The sequence below is a fragment of the Hyposmocoma kahamanoa genome, unplaced genomic scaffold (genome assembly GCF_003589595.1).
Source record: "Hyposmocoma kahamanoa isolate Upper Pololo Valley unplaced genomic scaffold, ASM358959v1 78, whole genome shotgun sequence".
Lineage (NCBI taxonomy): Eukaryota > Metazoa > Arthropoda > Insecta > Lepidoptera > Cosmopterigidae > Hyposmocoma > Hyposmocoma kahamanoa.
This window is the reverse complement of record NW_020653945.1, coordinates 16,106,299-16,129,592: the sequence shown is the minus strand read 5'-3', so window position 1 is coordinate 16,129,592 and position 23,294 is coordinate 16,106,299. Positions and strand designations below refer to the sequence as shown.

General features: G+C 35.0%; 2 protein-coding genes across 4 annotated transcripts; one reads left to right on the top strand and one right to left on the bottom strand.

The window, feature by feature from the left end:
* Positions 1 to 1,861: 1,861 nt before the first annotated feature.
* Positions 1,862 to 5,267, bottom strand: LOC113233221 (decapping and exoribonuclease protein-like). The gene is made up of 4 exons (XM_026468260.1): positions 4,524 to 5,267; positions 3,351 to 3,615; positions 2,623 to 2,761; positions 1,862 to 2,145 (listed from the first exon to the last, which is right to left on the bottom strand). The coding sequence occupies exons 1-4, from the start codon at positions 5,008 to 5,010 to the stop codon at positions 1,888 to 1,890; spliced, it is 1,149 nt and encodes a 382-aa protein (XP_026324045.1). The 5' UTR covers positions 5,011 to 5,267; the 3' UTR covers positions 1,862 to 1,887.
* Positions 5,268 to 11,058: 5,791 nt separating this feature from the next.
* Positions 11,059 to 22,793, top strand: LOC113232921. Of its 3 annotated transcripts, XM_026467824.1 has the most exons (9): positions 11,059 to 11,178; positions 11,364 to 11,484; positions 13,542 to 14,307; positions 14,942 to 15,138; positions 18,067 to 18,176; positions 19,867 to 20,073; positions 20,890 to 21,116; positions 21,456 to 21,617; positions 21,709 to 22,793. In XM_026467824.1, exons 1-9 carry the CDS (start codon positions 11,059 to 11,061, stop codon positions 21,764 to 21,766), a joined length of 1,968 nt encoding a protein of 655 aa, XP_026323609.1. In that variant the 3' UTR covers positions 21,767 to 22,793. The 3 variants fall into 3 exon arrangements, with proteins under 3 accessions (XP_026323609.1, XP_026323610.1, XP_026323608.1); XM_026467825.1 differs by lacking the exon at positions 21,456 to 21,617 and having other exon boundaries at positions 20,890 to 21,041; positions 22,344 to 22,793; XM_026467823.1 differs by having other exon boundaries at positions 21,456 to 22,793.
* Positions 22,794 to 23,294: the final 501 nt, after the last annotated feature.

Here is a 23,294-nt window from a genome sequence, read left to right as displayed (position 1 = left end):
TAATATCACAAAAAATAATTGAATATCAATTCAATAAAAATTTAATTTCTTCCATTATTAGTTAAACCGATTTTTTTTTTCTAAAAAAATATTTGTTTTTTCAAAATTCTATAATGATGATGTTTGTTTGAAAAAACAAATATACGCGATTTAAATCCGGAAAAATAGTTTCATTTCCTATTTACTTACACGTTTTATTATTATTGTTAAACATTGTTGATACGAAAATATAAGTAATTATTTTAAATCTATTATTATTTGAAGACAGTTCGAACCGACCGTGATCGCGACCTTTTCAAATGAAAGGATATTACCAGACCACCAAATGGTGGTCAGCTGCACTTAAATTTAACAAAGTTTGCAAGAGGTTACAGCGAAAAGCTGTCCTCTGAATCTGGTCTTATCTATGAAAATAAAGGAAACCGAGTTTTACCACTTATTGCAGAAATACTGGTCTTCATCCACCAAACTTTGCCTTTATTCAAATTTGCGTACTAAAACAGATTAGGTTATCTAACTTCATAGTTCTTTCCAGTTATAAGTAATTTACAGATGTCAACGATCATTTATCCTATTATTCTCTTTAATCAATAAATCAATTTGTTTGGCATATTGCTTGCGAATTTTTCTGTTTTAAATATCCGGTATAGGGCCGGATATTAAAATTAATCCGGACAGGTCGGGTACCGGATATCCGTTTCATCTCTAGAATTTATATTGCTGCGGAACGGAATGGAAGCAAATTATAATCATGGCATCATTGACCTACTATGGTATAATGAACTTTGTCATAACGTAGTTCGTACAGGTTCAAGGGCACGTCAAGCTTGACACTTAAGATTAAGTCCAACTCTATGCCGCTTAGGATAAGAACTGTCCAAAGTTCAAGTGCCTTATTCTAGCGTGACCATGGTCGAGTTTTTGAAATTTGACTAGCCAGAAAAAAAGTCGCTATTTAGTCGGATCTAGTCGCAAAAAACTAGATTTAGTCGGTCCGTCGTTCAAAAGTTATAACGGTGTTTTACTGTCCATGCTGGGATAAGCTTATTTCAGCGGCACCATTTCTCAATCTCGAGAACCATAACACCTAGCTTAGATCTGATTACACTAAAATAAAGTCGTGATTTAGACGGTTCTAGTCGTAAAAAACTAGATTTAGTCGTTACGCCGTTTTGAAGTTATTAAGGTGTTTTACTGCCCACGCTGTAATAAGCTTATTACGGCGGCACCATTTTTGAATCTCGAGAACACACAGCTCCTATGTTAGATCTGATTTCACCCAGAAAGTCGTGAATTAGTCGGTTCTAGTTCTAGTCGCATAATTTTAGAATTAGTCGCTACTTTGTTTATAAGATATTGGATATTCTTCTTTTATTTTTTTCCATCCTCTAAGGGATATTCAATTATTTTCGTTGATACGTATATTTACATAGAAAAATCGTACATATAATGAAGAATGTGTATTTAACGAAGATCATCATTCCAGCACATGTTCGTTGTGAGATCACTGAAAATATCGTATTCGTGGCGATTAAAATAATTTTTAACATTTTAAAGGCGGCTTTCGTGGAATGACTAGAAAGTTTTTTACGTACCTACTTATGTGATTTTTTTTTTTTTTTCAATTTTAAACGTCCGCTAAGGCGCAATTTATATTGCAGCGGAACGGAATGGAAGCGAATTTTTGTAACGATGTTGTACATAGTATAATGAACTTTATGGTCAATAGTGTAACATACAAACTAGATAAGAGCCAAAATCTTCCGCGGAATTCTACCTTACCTATAAGTAAACAAGGATTTCATTAAAAAACATTTGTTTATTAAAAAAACCCTAAAAAAATATATAATTTTTTTAAAGTATTTATCTCTTATACATTAATTATATCTAGCTACCTATATTTTTACCATAACCGTCAATAAACCATTGAGGTAGTATAGGATCATCTTCATATATGTAGTCATCTGTCACTATTATAGGCTTATGTGGTGTCCATTCGAAATGCAAAGCCATGAGAGGTAAAGATTGCACGTTTTTCAATGCTGCCATTCCATGATTATTTTTAATTAATCTGGCGAAACACCTCTTTACGTAAGTCAGAAATGTTTCCAGGAAATTGAACATCACATTGGGGTTCCAAAATTTCTGTAAACAAAACAAATCTTAAAACAATGACCAAACAAAAGACCTAAACATTCCGTTTCTTTATTGTCTACTATTAATAATAAAATCGGTAATTGCAATCCCTCTGCTCTCTCTTGATAGCATTAGCTTTATAATTTTGGTAAGTTATTTGGCTTTTTTTTATGATAGGTACTAAGTTATGGAACGAACATGTCGTGCGCCTACTGGCAAGCGACAAGTTGCAGTCACGCAAAAAGCTTTAACTCGCAAAGAAAGAAAGAAAGAAAGAGAGGGACTGCATTGCGCCCGTCACCCTGAGACATAAATTGACAAGTCCCACGCGCCTGTAATTTCATCAGCACCCTTCCCCTTCAAAATTAGTAAGCAGTCCTGCTTGCATTACTGCTTGGCGGCAGAAATAGGAAATTCTTTTCTCTTCTATAAAATAATTTTACAAATACAAGTTCTAATAACAATACAATGGAACCATGATCACACCTGTGACATTTTAGCCAAGCTTTTCACTGGAAATATTTTCAGTTCTTCAACAATGCCATCGTCATTTCGGAATCCGCAAAGTATAGTGTCTATTCCAACTAGGAATGACTGGCACCACCACTTCTTCGTTTTGAACCTTCTGCAATTATTATTTAAACATTCATCATCAACATTATATATCGCATTGGGGGTCACAGGTTTCATCATGTTTTTCTTCTTCAAAGTCTCACAGTGCACGTAATTTTGAAATGAAATTTGAACTGTCACTTTAACCTAAAACTTTAAAACTTTAAAGCGTGACTTCCACTTACAATTTAGAGACACACAGGGTCCCTAACGATTTTAATACTGTACTGTCCTAGAACTCTGGTATCTCTAACACTTTTAAACAAATTTTAATTTATAAGGAAATTTAATTTCTTTTTTACCAAAATCATCTTGGACCATGTATTACATTGCCACTGGGCTGCCACTGCCCTTGTTGCCATATTATGGAAAATAAATTTACTGAATTAAAGCGGCCACAACGAGATATATGCCCCATAATGAATGTGAAATAAATGTGACACTTCTACCATTAAAAATATACAACCCTGTATATGACCATTGCAACTAAAATGCAATCAATGTTTTAAAAAAACAATGTATAAAAATTCTTTACAAAGTTCAAATCCGTCTATCCTACAAATACAACAAGAAAATAATAACACAATAAAATACAAATCTACCTAAAACTTGTTTCTTGTCGTGGAAACTCAATATGTCTGTTAGTTTTTAGTTCTATAAACTCTTTATTAGACAAATATTTAACAACAATTTCTGGACCCTGCTCAGTTGTAGGAGGTGTAGGTACAGAGTGTCTATCACAACGGATTCCATCCATTTCAGCTCCATAAACGATAGAGTGCTGATTTAGGAGTGTTGTAAATACTATGGAAAATTCTTCCATTTCATTTACTGGTACATCGGGATTGGGTTCACCATCTGGGGTGTCTGAAATAGAACAAGAAACAAATTTCAATAGAACAAAAATATTTTACGGTGTGTAGGACAAATTTTTGCAACAATTAATTAATTTTGCATCTAACTAAGGAACTTTGGAACTAAATAATATGTAAACACATCCAATAATTCCAATAATTCCAACACAACAAATCCAATAATTTAGTTTCTAATTATGTCTAGTGTCATTGAATGGCTTTGTCACATTGTGTTCAGATCCGTGTATTTGAAACATATTTCTGGTTAGATAAATTATTCATAGAAATGTAAAAAAATCTGTCACATAACTTTTACAGTTTTTGTTCTCACGCTCCTCAATTATCACATATTTTAAAATTTAAGTTCTTCAAGACTAATCCAACTTAACTGTTTATCATAGTCATAAGGCTATAAAAAGATATTGCATATAAATTTTTATTGAATGTCAGAATGTTTAACCACCATGATATTCAATTATTTTTTGTGAAATTACTCCACTACTTTTATTAATACAAAGATCAGAGACACTTAGGGTCGTATTCTAGAACTCTACTCAATGCTCAAGTCAGGATTGCAATTGAAGCACAAGCACTGGAAATACGACCCTAATGGCAGGGAGTTAAGTATGATTTCAAGTGCTTTAAACCATACTCAAATCCTGACTTGAGCATTGAGTAGAGTTCTAGAATACGACCCTTAGATAAAATTATTTCAATCCAGCCAGATTCAAACCAGTCTCCCAGCAAACCGTGCCAGACACTATGCCAACTAAGCCATGTAACAAACCAGTGCACCTCACGAATTCTTCCATAAGGTTGTAGTCAATATTGCATAGTTATAATATGTAAACATGTATAAGTCTCATTATGTAACTATTACATTATAGTATAAAAATAATTGTTCTGTCAACTTAGACTTACCAGAGAGCAAGTACTGTTCAAATTTATACCCCCAAGATGTGAAACGCTTTTCCTGTTCAGTCATATTTACTTTTCTTTTGATTTTATCTTCTGTGTCTCTGGCACATAGATAAATGCTGCCTTTATGTAAAACAGCTACTATTTTCCATGGTTCCTGGTTTTCATACGGAGTGCAAGCAATACACGTCATAAGTCCACGGTAACAAAAGAATTTGACTTTTTCTAAGTCATTTTCTAAACAGAAATTGAGTCGTATCTCATTTTCAAGCAAAAACTTTAGAAGATCATTTAATTTAACATCCAAATCTGGAGGTTTCTTTTTAGCCTTATCTAAGTGTTGATTTAAGTCAAATCTCACTTTTCGATTACTTACATTCTTAGCAAATTTTAGGTTTTCTAAACCAATAAAACCAATCACATTTGGCTTATCAAAGCGAGGAAAATGGTGATTGTAAATTATAGGATCTACATGTAGTTCTGGTTGCATTTTGATATTAAATTATCTACTTTATTGCTTATTTTTAAACTAAAATAGGCATGTATAACTTCAAAGTTTATTTGTAATGTTAAGTATTGCGCTTATTTTATAAATAAAGTGAATTTCCTTTTCGATTAACTCCCGTCCTTCCAATGAACTTAGAGCCTATATTATTACTATTGTTATATTATACGATATTAGATAAATTATATTTCACGTTCGTTCCCGGAACAATGTTATTTAATAAAATTAAAAAGAAGGCGTAAAATGCAAAGGTAAAATGACATACGTAGGGTTGCCAGCTTTTATAAAATTTTATATAGTTATGTAGTCGTTGTCGATAGTTTGATCGATGGATTATAGACATAGAATATGATAGACAAAAAATGACTGATGAAAAAGAAATTAAATGAAATGTGAAGAAAATGAAATAAAAAGGAAAAGTATTGAGCCAGGGAAAAATTTCCTTTTGAAAAAAATGATATTTTTCAGAAAAATAAATATTTTTTCGGATTTTTGCCAATATTTTTCTTGTAATTCTTCTTCTTTTTAATTACGGGCGGTGCCCTTTTAGGAATCCGCCAGTGTCAAATGTTCCACTAACCAAATTTTTTGTGAAATAATGTAAAAATTATCGGTATCAAACAGTTGAGAAACCTTGCAATTTCTACATTCGACGTTGACACCTGTCAAAAGTTACAGAACAAAAGCGTTGGAGCAAATGTTAATGTAACTTTTGTAAATAGTTTTTAGGGCTTTGGAACTTTTCAGCTTATGATAATATGAGCCATTACATTTGTTTTGTTACATTATATTGATGTTGGCAGAGTTGACAAGATTATAGGAAAAAAATGGAATTGTGATTGTTAATATATATATTATATTAACAATCACAATTCCACAATCAAAATACGGGAGGCGCTATTAGCGTTATTTTTCGAACAAAACTTTTTGCCACTTTTTGAGAGGCGGAGGGGTAGTACTACAAGCAAAGAGGTGAACTCAAATACAAAATTGAATTGTATCACTATGGTCTCACACAAACAGAAGTCTATAACACTAGCTTATTTTTACAATACACATAAAATACACATTCATGTCATGTCTGTACACAGAATAGACCTATAAAAATTAATCGATTCTTATGAATATACTAGAGACGGAAAGTTATCGACGTGACGGTGTCAATATCTGTTACGGTACTGGTAAATGATTTTATATGAAAAACGTAATTCACCCTTGGCTAGACTGGATGTAGTGAGTTTCTTTTTCCAATTTTGTGTGTAGTGTAACAGTGTTATTGTTTTACTTGTATTTGCCAGAGAAGATTGCCCATTGACTTATCAATAAATGGATGGCAATAAATACAACCTAAAGTCTAATCCAAGAACAGCGAAAAAATGTCCGAAGTTTTTTTTTTTCAGTTTATGGCTTTTCGCGTTCAGCGTTGTAGCCAATGACAAGCATGGCCAGAGTTAATCTACAAACGTAGTGACATATATAGAAATATTTAAAAAAGTAACACATTTAATTTAAACTGTAAAGTATTGCTTAATTTAAAGGCCCAAAAATGATCCATATTCAGCTTCTACTGGAAATAACAAAATGCATCATATTTAGCTTCTAGTGAAAACTACTTGAACACAAGAGTGATGGAGTAGTTTTAATGTCAATATTAATTAATTTTATAGTATTATGTTTTTATAGTATTTTGTTTGAATTTTATATGAATTCACTTCAAGTAATGAGTTGTGCAGATATATAGGTACATACAAATATTGTAAATGTGAAAATAGCTATGGCTCACTGTTGGTAGTTATGACGTGATGTAAGAAATGTATGAATGTTTCGAATTTCTACATTCCAACTAGACGTAAACTCAAAGTTTCATAATCTCGAACACTGATTTATAACGAAACCGTTATGCATTCAGGGGATTTGGTTGCTTATTACAAAGAAAAGATTAAGTTAGTTTGTTTTGTAATATTCCTAAAATAACCTAAAAAAGTACATTTGGGATTACAAAAATTCATGTTTGCTCGAATTTTTACTTCTGGCAAATGTATTTTCGGACTTCTGATTGATAACTCCAAACAGCAAAACGAATACAATAATGTTTGATTAGTTATTTATTACTAACATTAAATAAAAAGTAATTTTAAAAATAAGATTAACATTAAATCAAGTCTATAGTTTCTTTCTTCTAAATCTAAATATTTAAATCGCTTGTAGTTCGAAAATGAAAATTGACGTGACGGGTCTCTTTCTGTCTTTTGCGCATATCTTGTGTAGGATAAGGACAGTTAGCTATTTGGTTATTCTTATTGCTTTTGTAATTTATGTGTATTGTATGTATGTACTCGTATACGTACTTTTTATTTTTATTTTTTTCTTACAGTATAGCATGATTTATGATGATTTATATTAAACAATTACAATTTATTTTCATCATTTACAATTTATTGCATTATTATTTAATACACAATACGACTGAGAAATCAATTTGAATAAACTTCGTTACATAACCTGTTGATAAAAATAGAAGCTAAAAGAGCGGGTCGCTTCTTTATAACGAAAAAACAGCGCCCATGAAGTACTTCATTTTTTGTCTATAGTTGCCTTAGACTATGGAAACCAACGGACATGTTATATTGACATATATAAATCAGACGTTATATGTATATGATAAGATTTAGATTTAATTTAGACGGTGAAAACATAAACATCTTATTGTCTTTGTTTAACTCATAGAGCTATAATTAGTACGGCCATGGTTTAACTACTGCGTTTTTTTTATTTATTTATGTCAAACACGGGAATCGAAAATACGTAACGTCATCTTAAATGCCACTGTCCTCATTTTACCATTTTTGAAGTACCCGTATCCGGTTGTCAAAGGGAAGTACATCAAATGTCAAAACCAATGTTTGGCCAAATGTTTTAGTGAATTATTCGCATGAATTGTAATGAAATGGACAAAAATATTGACAGTAAGAATAATTAAGTATTGTTAAAAATGCGTCGCTGCAGCATTAAGGAGTGCGATAGTAGCAAAAGCGATAATCAACCGAATGCTATATTACACCGCAACAAATGCAATGTGTTGTTTTTCTGCCTATAAATCATACAATAGCCGAAATATCTCATGTAATTAGACTCATTTAAGTAGTTTATTCATAAGTCTTGCCGAATTTTGCTTTGGTTACTTAGATTGCCTGTTTGTTAGTATATTTTGATGATTGTTGATAACGATTATTATGAGATAGTGTTGTTCTTGTAAGCAGACATATTATCGATATTCTGTTATTAAAATGATTCACTACGAGATTTTTATTATTTAATTATTATTATTTTTAAAGTTTACCTACAAATAAAAAAAGAAAGAAAGAATGGTTGGAAATTATAAGACTGCCGAACATAAACATTGGATATCATCCATAATACATAATACCATCTTCGTTTGTTCGCTCCATTTTGAAGTCAAATTTTGATAGAACTTTGAATGTACCTAAATTACATGATAATGCAATTCCATCGTTACATTTATTGGTAAATAACTTTATATTTAATTTTGATTAAAATGGCTCATCACTTGCCTAGTAATAATAATACTTTGATTACAGAAAACTATACAAATTTGCAAACACATAACACAGTAACAACAGTTTCAACATTCAAGCCATACATTTGCATGTCGATATTGACTTATCTATGATTATGGTACAACACTAAATCCGCCATTTGTGGTGGACATTTTTGATTTAGGTAGGGTAGGGACGTCTTTTATTATTAATAAATAATTTTGGCTTGGATACAAGTCCTTTGAGCCATGTATTCGTTTAATTATGTTTCTGTAAATATGGCAGCCTCAAAGAGGATAGGCAATTTGAGGCGGCGTGCTTGGATTGACTCGTGATTCCTTAAAACGGGCCGATACGGGTATTTTAGTTCGAGATTCGTATAACTTCGTGTTTTAATCTTCGATTAAGGCACAATAGCACTATTCTATTCCACTTTAAACTAGATTTCACAAAATAATTGAAAGTCAAAATAAAAACGACACTTTTCCCCTCCAAAAGGCCCAGTGCGAATCAAGGGAATTTTTTGTATGTAATCGATAAATTGAATCAATGTGATCATTGTGAAAAAAATGTCATAAAATAAAAAATTAGCTTATGTATAGAATGTAATTCCACCCTTGCCTAGACTGGATGCAGCAGAGATTTTTTTTACAAGTTTGTATAGCGCAAGACGACATGTTTCGTGGAGTAGTCGACGCGGTGAATTCCATAATGGAAATGAAAAAGCATCTTTATTTTTTGAAGGATATTTTGCAGTTTCCGCTGATGGCCTTGACCACCTTGATGCAGCCACCACGAGGGGGTTGGGGTGGTAAGAAGCAGAGTCGAAGTATTTCCTCGATGCCTGTTTCATGAATTGGGCTATTGTGGGGAGCCGTAAATCTATGTGGAGGTTAGCGTTGCGCAGGTACCACGGGGCACCCGTCGCGTTGCGCATGAATCTATTTTGGAGAGCCTGCAGGCGATGTATAAGCGCGGGATTTGCCTGAGCGAATGCGACACTGGCGTACGTCATGATTGGGCGGATGCAGGTCGTGTACAATCTCACCTTATTACGAAGGGAGAGTTTGCTATGCTTGTTGAGAAGGGGATGGAGCCGGCTCATAACAAAGTGGGCGCGATCGCGGACGGTTTTCACGTTGCTTTGAATGACAGCTTCCTATCGAGCGTAACTCCTAAGTATTTGACCGTGTTCACTCAAGGGATTAGGCGGTCAAAGAGCGAGATCGGGGTGAGGTTTTGTACCCTACGACTGGATAGGTTGCTTCGCGTGAAGAATACTGCCGCGCTTTTATCGGGATTGACTTCGATTCTCCATCTGCGAAACCGCTCGCCTAGGCGTGTGGTCACGAGACGATCAGACACGCCGAGATTGTACAGCTTGTAAAGTAAGCCGTTGTGCCAGACTTTGTAGAAAGCTTTTGCCACATCGAAGAAGAGGGCGCCGGTGGGCATGAAGGGGGGGCGATCAAAACCTTCGGAGATATGTTCCACTATTCGGTGCACTTGCTGGACGCATGAGTGCCTAGCTCTAAAACCAAACTGTTCGTCGGGGAAGAGATTGTGAGACAAGACGTAGTCTCTGAAGCGGGCATAGGGGATGCGCTCATAGTGTTTGCCCATAATGTTAAGCAGGGAAATGGGACGGTAACTGGAGGGTTCAGATGGAGGTTTCCCGGGCTTGTGAATACCGATGACCACCGCCTCTTTCCGCTTTTGCGGAAAGATGCAGTTGGTCAGAGCGGCGTTAAAAATTTCAGTCAGGAGACAGATGAGGGGTGCAGAAAGCTGTTTAAGCAGCTTTTTGGAGATACCGTCAGGGCATGGGGCTTTGCGGGGCTTAAGGTCCTTTATGAGCGATTCTACTTCCTTTGGGGTGACCGTGGGGAGGGGAGGGTCGGAGGGCGGGAGGGTTGCTCTGAGTTCGACCTTGAAGTCCACCTAGAGGAAATGGGTCAGGTCGACCGGCTCTAGACTGGGGGAGCACTGGGCTTCGAGGCTGTCGGCTAGGTATTCGTCTATTTCGTCGTCGTCAAATGCTGGGGTGTGGTTGGGTTGGTTAAGGGGGGCATTTGGCCAACTGTGCCGGACTTGAGAGAACGGGTTAGTTGCCTTGGTGGGTGGGCTCGAGCCCTTCTAGGAGCTTTTCCCATCGACTTTGACGTACCTCGTCCATACGCGTCTTTACGTCCCTCTGTAAAGCCCGCAGGAAACGACGGTTATCGTCGGTGGGGTAAGTTAAAAAGCATCGATTTGAAAGTAGTGTATATATATATATAATGCCTTTGCCTTTTCGAATGGAAAAATCTACTAAAAAAAAAAGGATGAAAATACTGACGTCTTAACATAGAGGATGGAAAAAAACTTAACGTCAAAAACTAATTGTCAAAAATAAGCTCGTTAACTTTCAAAAAATAACCAAATGTTGACGTGTGGTGTATGTTTTCATTAATTTTATGTTAATTAAATAGCTAAAATGGCTTCAAAGTTCCAAAAGTGCAGATTGTGTTTAAAGCTCGGTGATTTTTGTTCCATATTTGAACAGGATGATTCGATTAGACTTTCTGATATGGTTATGTCTTTTACTGATATTCAGGTAAGTTTTTGCGCAGTTCGCTAAACTATTTTCGATAATAAATAACATTAGTCACAATACGATTAATACAAAGTATAATTCTATGCTTAAAGTAAATTAATTTAATTTAAACCGGTTTTTAACGTGAAATTTGCGAGGAATGTGATGTACACCTTGTCCGCATTGGTCAATAACTTTTTGTTCAGATTCACGAAGGAGACGGCTTGCCGGACCGAGTGTGCTCATCTTGTATTGAGAATTTGAGCACTGCATACTTGTTTAAGTTGCAATGTGAGCGCATTAACAACATGCTAAGGAAATCTCCAGGTAATATACTTAATAATAAAATGCATGTCCTAGGTATTAATAATTACATACTCTGTTGCCTTTGAAGAGATCTGTGGCTAGTTAGATACAATAGGTTGATTTAGTAGCATTTAAGGTCGTAAGGGTCTATTATCTATAGTAAACACTTCCTTTCAGTGACCAAAGTTGTTTATATTTAAAATAACTCTACTGCCATAAATTGGTTAAAACCTCTTTTGCATACCCTTTATTTGCGTTTCTCTGATGGTTCAGTGTTATATAGTACTGATTTTTATGACAAAAGGTAAATGACATAGGAATCACAGGTTGTAATTTATTCTGAAATGACTTTTTATTTTCTTTTTAGTACCCACTGAATTGGTTGAACTGTATGGTTTAGTATATCAGCTTTTTCTGAAGTTGGTTAATAATAAGATTCTTGTTTGTAAAACTAATTTTACAACTATATAAAAGTTATCTTGCGATCACACAGCAATTTTAGAACAGGGTACTATTGCTAATGTACTGTGGTTTACACTTATTTAAGAATTACTTATTAATTACAACAAAGACTCATCTTTGATATATTTAACATTGAAATAAAAATTAAGGTAAATTACTTTGCTACTCTGTGAATCCAGTGAAGTTTAAATCATATTTAATCAAATGGCTATGGTTGTGTTGAATATTATAATTTTTTTCATGCAGTTAATTTTACCCCCCTCCCTCCACATAAACTAAATAACACAACTGCAACTACAGTCACAGATACTACCACCAAAACTAAATCTGACACGTGTTTCGCATCTCCACGAGGCATTTTCAGGGTATTGATAATTCGATGCTCGACTGAAGCAAACATGCTCAAAACGGTTGGTCATATTTATACCCCATATTACCATTGTTAAAATTTGAAAATACCTGCAATAATAGTGATAATGCCTCATCATGAATTTCTTTCAGATTTTCTATGTTCTCAATACTTCTAGCCATTCCTAATATACTGGAAGCCATTGAATCCATCATTTACCATTAAAAGAAGTTTTTTTTATTTGTTACAAAGCAAAATAAAACCTAACTAATTACAATCTATCGAGTTCTTAGGTTTTCGCGATTTGTTACACATAGGAAATGAAACTATTTTTCCGGATTTAAATCGCGTATATTTGTTTTTTCAAACAAACCGACGTTTCGGGCCCTTTACAGGTTACGTTACAATCTAGCCATTTTACAAGACTAATAAGCAATTTTAATTTAACATAATATACAAGTAACTTCTTTATAAGAAATGGTCTATTGACAAAATATCTTTTAATATTAGTTAGTGAAATCAAAGTTAAATAATCATTTATTCCATAGGTAGAATTTGACTGTTGAAAACATAATTTTTTAAGCTACTACTCGTTCACATCGCTGACCTCCCTGAGAAGAATGAGCAAGAAACTCTAGGGATTGCTCTTTTCAAATAAACTTAAATGCTATAGAATACATTTTGAATCATATTTGTGTGGAATCTAGACTCACATTGTCTTTCTGTACATCTTTATAGTCTACAATTTTGTATTATGACTTTCCAATTAAAATACTCTTAATGTAAGTATTAAAAACTTAACTGAACTAACTTACTGACTAACTTAACTAAACTGTAACTTAGGAAATGGTAAACTTAATATATGCTCTGGAATCATATTGTAAAAACTTGTACAGTTCCCCATAAAAGAATCATTTACGTGAGTTAAACGAAAATGTGGTACCATGAGTTTAGCTTAGTTCTAAGGGTAATATTATGGATATCTTCTTTCTTAACGAAGTTAAGGGGAAGACACTTCTTTCAAGTATTCATAGTCTTATTAACACTGCCACTAATATTTATTTGATTCACTATAACATAGCTACACTAACTCAAAAGGTTTAGTTAAGTTAATTTAATAAAGTAAGCAAATAAATACGTATTATAATCATACTGTTAGCAATTGTATTTATGACCTGCAAATTCTTTTTTGGCAGGAAAATTTTAAGCTCCATCAATGAGATAACTTTATTTTATTCATATATCAAGTGATTTTACTTGACTACAGATGTGCAACTTGATCAACCAGATGGAGTTTCAGACTACAATGTGTTTCTTAACCAAGAATTCCACATGCATGTTGAAGATAACACTCAAGGTGAAAATGAACAAAACACAGAAAGGGCTGCAAATGTAGAAGAGCAAAATCAAATTGGAACAAGCCATGAAATAAGTGACGAAACTGACAGTGATGCAGATTCAATTAAATGTGTTTACTGCAATCAGTCTTATGGCAACTTTGGTGCACATACTTGCCACGTCACATGTACTATTGAGAATAATCAGTTACAACAATCTACCAGCACAGAGACACTTGTAGCAGCTGATTTCACTCCTCCCAAACTTCCGCCTAAACCACCATCCCCCCTCAGCGATAAATCATTCTCAGTGTCCTGTGTCCTTTGCGATGAAAAGTATGACCGGTATGATGACTATGTCATCCATTTGAACAAATGCACAACAAATGTAAAATTGCATCATTATGTATGCCCAATCTGTCATGATATTAACACAGACAAGTTGGCCTATTTAGAGCATTTGAAATGTGCTCATTTCAAGTCAACAGCTGATTCGGATCAATTCTCTGATCCTGGTGAGGACTGTGTGGACTTTGCTCCGATGCTGGAGAAAACACGACGTCCCAAAGCCGTTCGCCGCCAAATAGGTTGGTCGATTGAAGATATTTACCAAGAAATTGAGTGCAAAAAAGTTGAGGAACAACAGACTCCAACATCCAGTCCAATTAAGACATTTTTTTCCAAATTGGGGAATGAGTGAGTTACACTGAGTGTTGGCATGCCTGGGGCTATAAATCTTTCCATAAATTGGTAAAATAAAACTGCTTTTGTACATTCTGCATAAAATTTCAATTTCATCTTTCCATCAACATTTAAAATATTTATCTCTTTCTCTTCCTAGAAAAGCTTTTTTGGAGTACTGTAACGTTTTCAATATCAGTAGGCATACCTTAATTTATCTACATTCATGCCAAATGTATATTCTTATACTATGTATTATTTTCTATCAGCAATACCTATTTGAATTCAGATTTTTTCATTGACCTTTATAAACCTTACTTAAACCGTATTTTATACCGCCGACGACGCGCGAATGTGCCGCGCATTTTAATAAAAGATATTATAAAAGATATTTTAATAAAGATAGTTTTTAATTTAGATTTCATTGTTAATTTCAGCTAGTTTTTTCAAATGAAGTAACTACATGAAATTCTAAGTGTAAACTCCAGTGGAGTATATGAGCTTCTTGCTTGCAACGCGATGTTTTCGCGCGTTGAAATCGATTTACTACAGCGCGTATACGTGCAAAAACGCGCGTTTACTTCGTCGTCGGCGCGTATAAAATACGCCGAGTTGCTTAGGTACGCTGTTAATATTGCTTTCTTTCAAGGTCATTCAGCAGACAAAGTACTCCAAAGAAAGTCAGTTTTCGCAAATGGATTGAAAGTAGTAAAGCATCAAACTACCTGCCCTTCCGCAAGTACATACAGAACTATAAGCTGAAGAAAAACGTCACTGCTTATAGTCCTATAGGAAAGACTCATGTTACAAGTCACATACAGGCTGTTATGTCTGAACCAGTGTCAGGTTAGTTTATCATAAATAATTACGTGATACCGTTGGGGATAGTGCAAAGGCTCGTATATACCATTGGTAAAAGCATTCATTGCCCGTGATCCAACTGCGTAGTACAACTAGTTGGACTACGGGTAATATTGTAAGGGCATTGGACCTACTGATCGGTTAGTACAGTCACCGTCAATATTAATAATGTTACTGGTTCTGAGCTAACTACAATTGTTCTCTATGATGATCCCTGTTACAGTTCATAAAAAATCGCAAGATATAATCTTTTAATAACGTGCACTGTTTAATGTATTTTATGAATTATTTTTGTAAGTATCGCTTTTAAGTGAAAATTTTATATGGTGCGTGTAGTCTGTGAAAAGCGTCGCAGCTGGCTTTAAAACCCAACGTCATATCTACTTTGGAATGGCGACTGATCAGGCCTGCAAACTCGGTCTAGGATGAAATAAAACGATTACGACCTCTGCGTGGCAGTCCGGCATGGTAACCGTTTGGCCACGGAGGCAGTTAATTAAAACATAATTATGTTTTATGCTAAAACTATAGCAATTAGGGCTTTTTATGATGCATTGTGATCACTAGCTAGACTATTTGGGTTACTGTTATAAAATATAGATACCTAGTAAAATTTGTGAATTTATCAAAAGAATGCTCGCTTCTGAAAAAAAAAAATGGTGTCCGATTGGCTTAACGCAGTTTGTCCAAAGCAACGTGTGCCACAGAAATTTCTCAGAAATCTGAACTCCCATTATAAATTCGTCGTTCTTAACCAACACTTGCGATCTTTTTTGGTTTTTAATTATGTGTTTTAATTTGGCTTCTAAAAACTTTGTGAAGTGCTCAGAATCAATAGATACGTGGAGCGCACTGTAAGTTTCCGGAATGAATAAGAAAAAAATACTATAAATGGTCAGAAATGAATTTATTGTTTCTCAAAATATTCTCCGTTGGCGTTAATGCACTTTTTCATACGAAAAAGTCGGGACTGTACGCGGGATGGCTCGTAAGGTCAACGTTGTTCACCTTCAAAAATTCAAATGAATTTTTTTTCATCATCAATTCAGACAAATGTCTGTCTGGCCTTGCGAGAACTGGGATTATCGTGGTGCAAGATGATACGGCATTTACCGTTATTTTCACGGAGTTTGTCATTAACTTTCGGCAAACAAATGGTCGTGTACCAATTACTATTAACGGTATAACGATCCTCCAAAGCAACAGTAGCCACGTGTCCAGTTTTATTAAAAAAAGAAGCCATCATCTGCTTACAGGCACTTTGCACGCGCGCCACTTTGGTTAGTTTCGGCTCATCTCGAAAGACCCATACGCTCGATTGCTGCTTTGTTTTGGGATCGTAACTATAAATCCATGTTTCGTCACCTGTTACTATGTTTCACACCAAATTTGACGGCCCGTCGTTGAATCTGGTAAGCATGGCGTTGCACCAAGTGACGCGATCCGTTTTTTAGCCTCAGTCAAATTGTGTGGGATCCACCGAGAGCACAGCTATTTCACACCCAAATGTTTGTATAGTATTGATTGTATTTGACTCATGCCTATGCCTAAAGATGCCCGAATCCCATCGTATGTCACATGCCTGTCTGTTTTGATCATACGGCGCACAGCATCGAAGTTTTTGTTGTTCACAGCAGTGGACGGGTGACCATCACGAAATTCATCACTGAGATTCACAGGACCGCCTTTGACTTATGCAAACCAGCTATAAATACTCGTCTTGCATGGTGCTTCATCGCCAAAAGCAGTTTGAAGCCGAGCGAAGCTCCGATTAGCTGTTAAATTACACTTAAAATTGTAGAAAATCATACTACGAAAATTTTCACGAGTTAATATGGAATTGGAATTCATGGTGATGTAGACAACTAATTTCTAAAATGACGATACAATGTAAAAACAAGTGACAGTCAGATGAAACAAACTGTATTCTACAGCCAAAGTGTTCCATTTTTAAAAGTTGTAATTACTTTTCAAATATTTTTAAGTGGCTAGTTCCGGAAACTTACAGTGTACATACACTACATAACAAAAGTCTACAGTGCACGTATTTATATATATATATCTTGCGATTTTTTATGAACTGTCACAGGCATCATCCTAGAGAACAATTGTAGTTAGCTCAGAACCAGTAACATTATTAATATTGGCGGTGACTGTACTAACCGATCAGTAGGTCAAATGCCCATACAATATTGCCCGTTGCAATATATAACTACTTGGACTACGCAGTTGGACCACGGGCAATGAACGGGTAAAAGGCGCGTATCTTCACGGGATCATATTTTAAAGGAGAACGTTTAAACGTTATTTCTTTGTTATTTCAATGGTTGCGACTTTCATTTTTGCACAGTAAGCATTAATTTATGTTATTTACGGACTGATAACAATAGATTTCAGTAAATCAGGCTTATTTGGTTGCCACGACGTTTACGTGGATTTAGTTTGGCCACTAACTTACCGAAATGGCAATTTCATAATGTATGCTAGTTACTCGTAATTGCACTGTCCTCGGCTATATGTCTTATTTGCCTACGGGTAATTTAATTTATAATTATTTATTAAAAAAAAGCTATTACTTTCTTAGCTTTAACTCTCTGGGGCACATGCTTGCCCAAGAGTATTAATCTCCCTCTTCAGTTATTATATTTTGTACTATATTTCTATAGTATAACTAACAGTTACTTTACTATGGTAGTTTATTGTCAAGAGAACTTTTGTAGTTGTAAATAAAAATTTGAACTATTTTTTGTTTTGATTTTTTACATTTTGTTTTCAACAATTCCGGGATCAAGTAGGTATCATTCACTCTATGTATATAACTTGTCGTTTAGTTTACTATGCCTTTTGCGTTCTCTGATTATTATTTATCTAACATTGTATTTATTATTTATCTATATTACTTTTCTAATACAGACAGCGACTACCACTCCCCGAGTGGTACTTCCGAAGAGTCATGGAAGCTGAAACAGAACCTGATATGTGCGTGCGACAAGAAAGTTTTTATGCTTTCTGAATTCATACACGTGCGTATAAATAAAACCTTTTACCGAATTAGAGGATTCTGAAGGAATCTTAAAGAGTATTTGATTGTAATGAATATTATGTTTTACTACTTCACTAGTTTGTTATAATTATTAATACAAAGAGAACACAGAAAAATGGTTTCGATTTGACAGGACTCTTAATAACTAATAATAATAATAATAATAATAACGCTCACACTCAACATAGCCCCGCACTAGGGAAACCCTGTGTCGCGGGTGCCATGGACACACACATAGACAACCACAAATTACACCCAAACTCACGAGAGAAATAAATGTAGGCCATACAAATATTTCTCCCGGCCCGGGAATCGAACCTGGGACCCTCTGCGTGGCAGTCCGGCATGGTAACCGTTCGGCCACGGAGGCAGTTTAACTCTAATAGCCATAAAGAGCACTTTAAAGAAAACTAGCCTATTTATTTATTTTAAACGAGGACCAACATTTTACATACCTAAGATCATTGTGCCTATTTTTTTGATAATTACTTATTTTTTGTCTTTTGCGTATTTTCAGTCTTGCAAACCCTACGCCATGTGGAATACATAAAAGTTAATACTCAATCAGCAAGTTTAACATGTAAATCAGCAAGTTTAACATGTATCTGTTGTTCACTATTTATTTATTTATTTGTTGAGCATTGGCTGTAGAGCCATCAGCTTAAACAAGCATCAGCTTAAACTGCCTCTGTGGCCGAACGGTTACCTTGCCGGACTGCCACGCAGAGGTCCCAGGTTCGATTCCCGGGCCGAGAAAAGTATTTGTATGACCTACATTTGTTTCTCTCGTGAGTTTGGGTGTAATTTGTGGTTGTCTATATGTGTGTCCATGGCACCCGCGACACATGATTTCCCTAGTGCGGGGCTATGTTGAGTGTGTATGTTGTTATTATTAAAAAAAAACGTAATAATAATTAAACTAAAAATAAATTTGTGAAAAAACTAACTGTGATAAAGTTTTTTTTCTCTGTTGTTCACTTTGTTTTTTGTTTTATTTTCTTTTTGTCGATGGAATTCTACAATAGTATCTGAATAGTGAGAGAATTTGTACCTTTTTGACCTGAGTTGACCAGAAACGATTATACGAGAAAGTTCCATCGTGTGCACGAAACTGTCGCTCCGCGCGTCGGCGTTTGAAAAAAATTATTTTGTTTTTATTTGTTATTTGGTTACTACTGAAAGCAAATGATTATTAATTTGCATTATTATTCTTAATACATATCTAAAGTATATTCCACCAAAAATATTAAACATTATGAACTATTTGATTCGTAAAAAGAATTCTACTTGACTTCCCCCACCACCGAAGACCCTGTAAGCGTCGAATTACCAAACTTAGTGGGTGTATTTTGACGCTTCAAGCGTGGCGTTACTTTCGTGGCCGAGGCGTAAGGGTGCCTTCAAATTGGACGCTTGTAGAACCGACATTGGTTCGCAGCCTCGCGTCTGTAGCGCTTCAGTAATTTTTAGTTCACCGATTGTGACTGCAGAAATGGCGCGCGCATTGATACGCGACAGTGGCGCTGCAACTGCGTTTCTAAATATTGTATGAAAATATTAACCTTGTTTTAGGTTCTTTAACTAACGTATAGTGGATATTTTATAGTCCGAAATAAGGAATTATTAATTAATATTTAATTTTTGATAAGTGTGAAATGTATTGTTTTCAGGACCGTGATCGCATAGCATCAATGATCAACGAGCTCGGCGGCGTAGTAGCGGAAAATACAAAAATGGAAATGCTGGCAACACACTTCATATCTGTGCTACCGAGCGACACTTTCACCGGCATGATGGTGTGCGCCCTGGCAACTGGCAAATGGCTGCTACATGTCAGCTTCGTGTATGACAGTTTTAGATGCAAGAAGTTTTTACGTGTAAGTACAACGACAAAACGGTTAGCGGTTAGTGAAGAATAATTATTAGAGGGTTAATAATGTTTGGGTAAAAATAACTATGTTAATATTTATTTTATTGAACATCATGATGTTTTTACTACCATAAAATTCATGTATTGTTATGAATACAAAAATCTTTTCGATCGAAAAATCTTCGTCGATCCGGTGGTACAAAAAAAAAACTTTCTCTGGATTCGATCTTTGTTTTAATAATCCTAACAAAACTAGTATAATTATTTCACTAAACATCTCCATAAATCCATTTGATCGAAAAGCGACAACTGCGTCAGTTGTGATACCTGTAAAGGTATCGGTTGCGGTGAAAAGGTTATTCAAAAATCTCTCGTTAGCGGCGACGATGCCGAAAAGTCAGTACAAAGATCTATAATAAAAACACAAGTGAATTTCGACGACTCGGTAACTGGACCAGTGGCTCAGATGGTTAGCACAATGCTACGGTGCAGCATGGATGTGGGTTCATGTCTCCCACTGGGTCGACGAAAAATGTTTCTGTGTGTTCGATATTTATGAAATGTATCATTATAGATAAAAATTCTCATTATAGATAAAAATTCAATATTTTTTAGTAAAATATAATTACGTGGGTAGAGTAGTATTACGTCAGCTAGAATTTTCAGTATTTCATTCTTTGTTTGCACAAAAGTTTTCGGTAGTTTAGTAAATAATGCAGTAACATTCATGACATGAATGAGCTCATTTTTAATTTACATTTCAGAGCTTTTATTACTACCATTTTTTATATTCAATTTTTGCGTATTTTATATGTTAATCCAGGAAGACATGTACGAATGGATGAAACACCCGAAAATAATTGAAATCGATCACACGAGTGTGGAAGTCGCAAAAGCCGCAGTATACTGGCATTTGGAACTTGAATCTGTTAGTTCTAGATACCCCTTTGAAGGCAAGCAAATTGTGCTCATTATGAAGAAAAAGTACCGCCAATACTATCAAATGATATTCAAGACTCTGAAGGCGAAAACTGTTACTTATGATCCGAGGTAAATAAAACTTCATATAGGTTTACTTGGTAAAGCGTTATTATAGCACCTCGCCTCAACACTATAGAAATAATTCAATCGCACTTTTATTAAATTTACTTTTTTTTTAATGAAGGGATCCGCGATGGATATTCTTGACCGAAGGTGCACGTGATTGGCTTATATTTAATTTCTACTTTAAGGTTGCCTGGAAGAAACTACTACTTAGCGATAAGGCCTTCTGTTGTACATTAGTTTGTTCTGTGATTCTTACATTACTGTTCTATGTTATCATTGTAATTATTTAATTTGCAATGAAGAATGTTTCATTCATTCGTTCGAGTATATTTTTTGTTTCAGAACACCAGGCAGCTGTTGCTCGGCGGACTACTGCTTCGTCGATATGAAAGTGATAGAACGAGTGAAACTCCGTTTTTTCGCTCGACACAACGTACCGGTCTTCCCGTACCAGTACATACTGGTGTATCTACTCAAAAGAGGCCATGTGGAAGACGAACATAAGTACACGCTTCAAGACTGCAAATTTTTGGCTAAGGATACTACTTATTACTTAAATAGTACTTATTAAGTATAATGTATCTTTTCTAATCAGGTGCCAGTCAATCACACCAAGTACCTTGTCTCAAGTCAGGGATGTCCCTGTACTGTGAGTATCATAGTAATGAAGTTGATAAAAAGTTGAAATTCTACCCAGAACAGCCAGACCTGATCCAATTTAGAAAATTTTGTTTGCCACCACAGCCGCGCTCCGAGGTCGTCAAAAAGTTAAGTTCGCTCAATCATTGAACTGAAGTACTACGTGTACATTAACATAACTTTATAAAAGACTACCTATAGCTACAATTAATTTACAAAATTTACTTATAATCAGGGTTCGAAATGATAATTATCAATGATAATAATCATGATAATTATCACGATAATAATTTCGATATTATAAAATTAATTGGAACAACGAAATGCTACCGCTAGCAATGTCGTGTCATGTGTTTGTATCAGGGACGTATCAAAACTTATCAATCTGATAAAAATCACAAACCAAATCCTTCTCCTGAAGATTTTTCTTCGTGTTTATTTAGTTTTCTCATTATTTGTCATTTTTACTAGAAAATTATAAAAACTGAATCTGTATGAATAATTATCAGACTTATATCGGATAATTATGAGACTTATATCGGATAATTATCATCATAATTACAAAAAAAATCTTGGGAACCCTGCTTATAAGAAGAAAACAGTACCGAACTATTTAATTCTATATCATGGGATGATGCCAGTTAAAGCAAACAAGTGCTAATATTAGTATAGCAAATTAAGATTAATCTAGAGATAGTAAATGAAAAGACTAAAGGCCGCCATATTCATATTTTAATAACCATTTTCAGTGGGACAGTGGGACACAATCTCGATGAACGCAATACACTAATTTAAAAAAAAATTGACTGAGAAAATATGATTGTTATTTAGGTTAAATGAACAAGGCCATATTTTTTCATAATCATTCACTCAACATACAAAACCGTATTGTAAATTGTAAAAATAAAACATACGATCTAAATATATTTTCGCATGTATATACAGGGTTATTTGTCAAAAGCTAACAACCTCTCTGGACTAAATTACTAACATCATGAACAACAACTTTTGTCCTAAGCCTTTTTACAAAACACGTAAATTTACCAAAAATAAATTTTGAAGTTTTTATTGTACTATCTGACACTTTTTAGATCTGTATCAAACGAGCTAGCGTCTTCCCAATGACCGCCCCTGCTCCTGCGTTTTGCATCAGACTGGTATTCAGGGCGCATTTATTCGACACGAATTTCATCGCGCTCACCTTGCGCATCCAACTGTCATTGCAAAATACGCTCTATTTATTTAGCTTTTACGTTTTAACTTAAATAAGCGTCTCGTGCACGCGGGCGAGGCTGGCTTGAAGTTGGTCTACGCAGCGGCCCGCGCGGCGCGCGATTGTATTATTCAAAGGAATTTAAATGTTGTTGCCTAGTAAATAGAATTCAGATTCGCCATTAATGTACATGAAGGCGTAGTAACTGGGCGGTCGCTGTGCGGCGGCTGCGCTAAATCTTTCGCCTCGTGTAACTGGGCGCTTACGCTAGCGCTTTCTTTTGCTACCGCACAGAGTTATCACCGTTTAGGGCGATCGATTTAAACATT

What these genes read in the sequence shown, in the direction of transcription:
- LOC113233221 (XM_026468260.1), bottom strand. Translation starts at nt 5,010, where the DNA reads ATGCAACCAGAACTACATGTAGATCCTATAATTTACAATCACCATTTT. An exon ending in CGACAAGAAACAAGTTTTAG is followed by an intron (nt 2,762 to 3,350) that starts GTAGATTTGTAT and finishes TAATAATTGCAG; the next exon opens with AAGGTTCAAAACGAAGAAGT. An exon ending in GCTTGGCTAAAATGTCACAG is followed by an intron (nt 2,146 to 2,622) that starts GTGTGATCATGG and finishes TTTTGTTTACAG; the next exon opens with AAATTTTGGAACCCCAATGT.
- LOC113232921 (XM_026467823.1), top strand. Translation starts at nt 11,059, where the DNA reads ATGGCTTCAAAGTTCCAAAAGTGCAGATTGTGTTTAAAGCTCGGTGAT. An exon ending in TGCTTTCTGAATTCATACAC is followed by an intron (nt 18,177 to 19,866) that starts GTGCGTATAAAT and finishes TATTGTTTTCAG; the next exon opens with GACCGTGATCGCATAGCATC. An exon ending in GATGCAAGAAGTTTTTACGT is followed by an intron (nt 20,074 to 20,889) that starts GTAAGTACAACG and finishes ATGTTAATCCAG; the next exon opens with GAAGACATGTACGAATGGAT.